The 6,429-nt window shown below is 49.2% G+C and overlaps 1 protein-coding gene and 1 long non-coding RNA gene across 3 annotated transcripts in view; one reads left to right on the top strand and one right to left on the bottom strand.

The window, feature by feature from the left end:
* Nucleotides 1–752: 752 nt before the first annotated feature.
* LOC122205321 lies at nucleotides 753–2,718 on the bottom strand. Of its 2 annotated transcripts, none has more exons than XR_006195998.1 (2): nucleotides 2,637–2,718; nucleotides 753–992 (listed from the first exon to the last, which is right to left on the bottom strand). It is a non-coding gene; the product is annotated as an uncharacterized LOC122205321 (long non-coding RNA). The 2 variants fall into 2 exon arrangements; XR_006195999.1 differs by having other exon boundaries at nucleotides 1,946–2,674.
* Nucleotides 2,719–2,810: 92 nt separating this feature from the next.
* SAXO1 (stabilizer of axonemal microtubules 1) overlaps nucleotides 2,811–6,429 on the top strand; it is a 95,093-nt gene continuing 91,474 nt past the window's right edge. Inside the window, exon 1 of the mRNA XM_042913924.1 lies at nucleotides 2,811–3,174. Coding sequence (XP_042769858.1) covers nucleotides 3,128–3,174 — 47 coding nt within the window. The 5' untranslated portion in view covers nucleotides 2,811–3,127. The remainder of the gene's footprint in view (nucleotides 3,175–6,429) is intronic.

Here is a 6,429-nt window from a genome sequence, read left to right as displayed (position 1 = left end):
AAACACTGTTTGCAGTGATCTTTATGTTCTCCAAATTCCCCCATTCATTCTTTTACTTTGTCCTTTTCTTAAGTGGAAAAGTTTAAAAAGAAAGACCTAGGTGAGCCTGAATCCCAATTTCAGGACTTATCAGCTGTGTAATCTTGAGTTTGACTCCTAGCTTCAGTGTTTTGATTTGTAATATGATAGATTTTTTAAGTTAAAAAATTTTTTGAGAGAGCACACGTGCATGAGTTGGGGAGGGGTAGAGGGAGAGGGAGAGAGAATCTCAAGCAGGCTGCATGCTCAGCACAGAGCTTGACGTGGGGATTGATGCCATGACCCTGGGATTGTGACCTGAGCTGAAATCAAGAGTTGGACACTCAACCAGTTGAACCACCCCAGTGCCCCAGATTTTGTCAGTTTTAAGAGATAGATGAGAGAACCTGTGGGAAAGCATGCACAGGTGTTTAGCATATAGCAAGTGACAGTAAATTCTTTGCAGGCAAGGACATTTGGCACAGGGTTATGGAGGTGTTTAGATGGGGCAGGGTAGAGTTGGCTGGAACTAACAAAATGTGGGCAGTGAGTGTAGAAAGCGGGGTGGGGGCAGGTTGTGCTGGCCAGCATGGGCTCTGCAGAAGTACCAGTGTTGAGGTTATTTTCTCCACACCCCATTCATCTTTCAAGATCTCCACTCTGTTGAAGGCAGGGATGGGGGAGGTTGGGCGTACTACACACAGGTTGTTGACAAGATCTATCCACAAAGGCAGTTTGAATGGGAGGTGGTTCTCATTAAAGTCTGTGGGCATGAATGGGGCATCCTTCTTCTGGAAGACTCATGGATCATGTTTAGGCAGATGTCAAGACATGGCTGGTGTCCAGGATTTTAGTTCTTCTGGAAAAATTATGTGATGTTCCCTGTCAATGGATGGCAGGCAGGCTTTGCCTTGGCTTTCAATAGTTCCCACCTCTCCGTCTTGTCTCCCGAACCCCCAAGGTTTCCATCTTTCCTACAGGAAGGCAAGGAGCAGCTTCATACTCTTCTGTTTTTTATTTTTTTACTTTTTATTTTTGAGACAGAGAGAGACAGAGCATGAGCAGGGAAGGGGCAGAGAGAGAGGGAGACACAGAATGTGAAGCAGGTTCCAGGCTCTGAACTGTCAGCACAGAGCCTGACGTAGGGCTCGAACTCACCACTGTGAGATCATGCCCTGAGCCGAAGTCGGACGCTTAACCAACTGAGCCACCCAGGCACCCCCATACTCTTCTGTTCTTAAGAAAGATCAGTAAGCTTTGCTCTCCTCTGGATCTACCTTTTTGACTTTCTAGATCCGGGATTGGTAAACTTTCTCTGTAAAAAGCCCGATGGTACATATTTAGTTCTTTTGTGGGCCTACAAGCAAAACCAGGAATATTTCTACCAATTTTTTGACAAAACTCAAAACTTTATTTAGAGACACTAAAATTTGGATTTTATGTTTGGTGAGTCATGTCATAGTCTTACTTTTTTCAACGATTTAAAAATGTAAAACCTAGGGTGCTTGGATGGCTCAGTCGATTGAGCATCTGACTGGCTCAGGTCATGATCTTACCGTCTGTGAGTTTGGGCCCCGCATCAGGCTCGCTCTGTCAGCATGGAGCCCGCTTCAGACCCTCTGTCCCCTTTCTCTCTGCCCCTCCCCCTCTTATGCATGCTCTCTCTCAAAAATAAATAAAACATTTAAAAAAAAAAGTAAAAACCATTCTTAGTAGACTAGCCATGTAAAAACAGATGGCCAGCTGAATTTGGCTTGCAGGCAATAGTTTGCTGCCCTCCGTTCTGGAGCCTAACGTGGAAGAAAGTAAACCCCCAAAACTTGGAATATTAAGTGGCCTGCAGTTGAAGGTGCTCTGACTCGTTCACTAAAATGAATGGGGAGGGTTAGCGAGCATGGAAAAAAAAACAACATAGGACTGTCCATACCTGAAACTCCTATTTCCCACAACCAGGAAGCCATGATGTCTGATTCCAAACAACTCAGCTTGCCTCATGATCAGAATCACCTGGCTTCCCGAGGGAACTAGAGTCCCAGACTGGAGGTGGCTTCTGGGCAGGATCTGTGGTGGTTCTCAGGATCAGGATCAGGGAAGGACGACAGAGGCCAAAAGAACCTCTGCAGCTGTGCTTCTTAAAGTGTGGTCCCTGGTGCAGCAGCATCAGCAACACTCGGGAACTTGTCAGACATACACATTCTCCACTCACCCCAGACCTACTGGATCAAACTTCCAGGGTGGGGTGGGGGCTGGCAATCTGGCTTTTATGAAGCCGGGTGTTTCCGATGGCTAAACCTGAGCTCTAAAATGAGGACCACTGCCCAGGCATCATTACTAGCACCTGGAAAAGCGAGTAAGCACCCACCTGAGCGAGAAAGGCCTAGGCACCCTGAAACTGCTTTGTTCTCAAGAGTTCAAGGTGGATGGGAGGGTGGAGCCAAAGGTATGGATTTCTATGAGAAGACCCGGAAATGGTATTTAGGGCCAGCCGAAAGGAGGTCAAAGGATGCCTTTTTAAAGGGGCATCACAGATCCTAGAGATAGAAAATGCCACCGCATGTGATGACTGGCCTTTTCGGCCCTTTTGCACACGTGCTCATGGCCTTTGCTGACTGGCGCACCTGCGAGTTTTCCAAAGCCGTCACAACCTTCGCCTTTCGGTTTCTTTACGGTTCAATAGGGAACATTTGTCCTGGGCCGCCGGGTGAGGTTCTGGGCGCGTCCTGACCTCACAAGCGGCCCTTGTGACATCACTGCCACCCTGTAGTTCAGCTCCTGTCCCTGGGGACGTCACAGAGGCCCCGTGGCTTCCTGGGCGCGGGCAGCTGCTCCAGGTGCATGGGTCGGGCCTGCAGAGGCCCGGGCTGCGCGCGCAGGGGGAGGTCACCTGGGCTGGTGCGCAGGGCACGCTCACTTCTGCTCTTGTGTGAGGCCAGCTCCGGGAAGGGAACAGACGGCCCGACTTTGCAAAAGGCCACTTAAGTTTGCTTTGGAGTAAATATTCAGAACTTTTGCCAAGGCCCTCGAGACTGGGCGTGTCCCCAGAGAGGAGGTTGGGGCCCACGAGGCGGCGGCGTCAGGGGATGCTCTGAGCGGACATCTAGGTGTCGGGATGGCCCCGGTGAAGAGGAAGTGCCTCTGCGACCTGTGCACCTGCGGGTAAGGGGGCCGCGCCCTGGCCAAGGATCCAGGAGCGGGATTTTCAGACTCTGCGAGCTAGGCTGAGAGTAAGCCTGTGCCGAGTGGTGAAGCGGCACCACGGCGGAGTTGTCCGCTTGTCACCATTTTTTAGGCTGCAGTTAGGCTAGCATTCAGGGCGGCCGCGTTGACTCAGTCTGGGCGAACGTGGCTGTCCTGGGGCCTTTATTTTTTTTTTTTATTATTATTTTTTTTTAATGTTTATTGAGACAGAGAGAGACAGAGCATGAATGGGGGAGGGTCAGAGAGAGAGGGAGACATAGAATCGAAGCAGGCTCCAGGCTCTGAGTTGTCAGCACAGAGCCCGACGCGGGGCTCGAACCCACAGACCGTGAGATCATGACCTGAGCTGAAGTCGGACGCTCAACCGACTGAGCCACCCAGGCGCCCCTGTCCTGGGGCCTTTAAATGTGTTCCTTCACCCAGAGCTGCACAGAGGTCGAAACCCCGGCAGCGCCCCCCCCCCCCCCCCCCCCCCAGTGTGTGCTCCCTTCCCTGCAGCCTAGAAAGTGTCAAAGATGGAAAGCCCCTCGCCAGGTTGGGATGAATCTTGCTGCTTTTGTTGGACTTTTGGAAGGGGGTAGGTTGGGGAAGAGGAGTCCTTTACTGTGTCAGAGTTCCTGGGAGTGAGATGTTGTTGCTATTTCATCAGAGAAGTGGTAGGTATTTGCAACACCTGTTTCCCCCTGGTGCAGATTTGAACAAGAATAAGGAAAGGAAATCACTTTGCGCCCTTGTGCTGGCCAATTGCCTTTAAAAGTTTTTGTTTTTTTAATTTTGAGAGAGAGAGAGAACATGCAGGAAGGGCAGAAAGAGGGAGAGATTGAGAGAGAGAGAGAGAGAGAGAGAGAGAGAGAGAGAGAACCCCAAGCAGGCTCCACACTGTCAATGCAGAGCCTGAGGCGGGCTCGAACTCAGGAACCATGAGATCATGGCCTGAGCTGAAATCTAGAGTGCGACGCTTAACCGTAACCGACTGAGCCATCCAGGTGCCCCAAGGCCAGTTGCCTTTAAAGACCAATCCTGGGTGAAGCTCCACAAAGGCAGGTAGTCCCAGGGAGAAACTGTGGGCTTTCCTTAAAGTTCTATGACTGACTCCTTTCTTGTATCTCACGGAATCTGACATGCTCCTTCCAGTTGCTTCCCAGGACATCTGGGGAACTGTTGGGCTTGGGGACTGCGGAGAGGCATCAGAAAGAGGGGTGGGCCTGTTCTGGGCTGTGGCTAATTGTGGGATCTTGGGCAGGGAACTGAATGTCTCTAGGATTCTCTAAGGATTAAATGAGATAATGTGAGTCTCCTGCTATTAGATTGTGCTTGATATAGCTTGACGTCTTGAAGTTACAAAAAGTGCTTGCCCACCACAATGTGCACAAGAGTGTAAAAGATGGCACTGGTAGTGGGGAATACTAAAGAGAACTCTAAAAACTGGATTAGAAGCCTTATACATGTTTGGAATCAATGGATGGTCCTCAGTTTGGGCTGATCATGAGAGTCACCTGGGGAGCCCAGGTCGGTTGCCCAGACTGTTCAACCCTCCTCTCTGAGGGTGGGCCTCGCTGGCCGTCTTCAGGTGATTCTGACCATTTGCTAGGATTGGGAACCACTGATCTAGATCATATACGAGTATGGGTCTTGCTTTTAAGCATTGATAGGTGGGGCCAAATTATGTTTTAGTTTAGGGCTACCTTTCCACATGACAGAGGCAAAACCTCTATGGCTCACCATCCCCTGGGGGGGCCCTTCACTTCACCCTCCGGCCTCCTCCTGAGATAATGAGATCAGGTTGTCATTAGGGTTTAATCTGCACTGTTGTGGGCATGGGGATCGAAGGCCTATTTTCCATCTTTGCTCAGCACCTAAGTAGTTAGGAAGGTAGGCATGCTTATCCAAGAGGTGCAAAGTACATGCAGTGAGAAGTCCCCCTCCCATCCCTGTTGTAGGCGAACTGCTTCTCTGGGTTTTCCTAATGATTCTGTGTCTCCTCCATCCCTGCAAGGGGGCTATTCACCATCACAGGCATCCTTGGTTCTCTCTGCTTCCTCCTCCTCCTGTATCTACCCCTCCACTCCATGGTCGCAGTCTGTGGTCTCTGGTTTGACCCACATCCGTCGCCCCGCTTCTCTTATGTCTTCTTTCACTTCTCAAAGTAGGTGTTGACCCACCTGGCTATCTCATTAACTTCAACAGCCTTCGAGCGTTCACTGTTTCCCCCTGTCCCCGTATCTGCCCCATTAATGGTGCCAGCAACGTTCCACGTGCCCTGGGTTTAAAAGTTGGAATCTTCTCTTCTCCCTCATCTCCAAGATAGAATTATTTCCAAAGTCCGGTTTCCTCCTCTTCGGTCTTTCTTTAATTGGTCCCCTCCTTTTTATTCCCATAGTTCCTTCCTAGGGTCTCTCATTTTTATGTTTGGAAACTGGTCCTAACACATTTTTCTAACGTTCCCTCCAAAGATTGGCTTACACAAAGCCACTCCTTGAGGTGGATAGAGCTTTCTGGCATTTCCTGTGCATACCTCATGACCTCCCATCTCTGTTCCTTGCTCTTGCCTCCATGTTCTTTCAATGCCTGTGTCCCCTCCTCCTGCTGTGCGACCTGTTAAGGCCCTGTTTTGGTTGTAAGTCTCCACTAACCCAGTCCTGTAGCTCCCCATCAAAGAGTGACCCTTCTCCCTGTGTTCTCGGTTCTAGTTATGAGTCTGCCTGCTTTATCCGTGCCCACTTGATCGTATACTCCTGGAAAGCAGAGACCGCGTTTTCTATTTTTGTGTGCTCTGTAATATTACTATTCTCTATTTGTTAGTCAAACAGCTTTTTGAATAAAAATATATATTTTTTTGTTTGTTAAGGTGATCTACTGGAATGGATTAGGAAGGCAAGATCTACAGCTGTACTGTCCAGTGGGGTAGCCACCAGTCACGTGGACCATTTCATCAAAATTAATTAAAAGCAAATAAAATGAAAACTTCAGTTCCTCACTGCAATAGCTACATGGGCGTCGTGGCCACTCTATCGGACAGTGCCGATGGGGGATCATTTTCATCATCACAGAAATTTCACTAGACAACCTTGATCTAGAGTCTCATTATCTGGGAGTCCTCATCCTCCTCACCTCAAGTTAAATCTCCAAGGTGTGTTGGGATGAAATGAAAAGAATTTTATAGGTGTTTTCTAAGCCCTGGATGTCAATAACTTTTGACGCTTCCCAGCCTGA

This window comes from Panthera leo, chromosome D4, assembly GCF_018350215.1.
Source record: "Panthera leo isolate Ple1 chromosome D4, P.leo_Ple1_pat1.1, whole genome shotgun sequence".
NCBI lineage: Eukaryota > Metazoa > Chordata > Mammalia > Carnivora > Felidae > Panthera > Panthera leo.
This window is presented reverse-complemented; position numbering and strand designations above follow the sequence as displayed.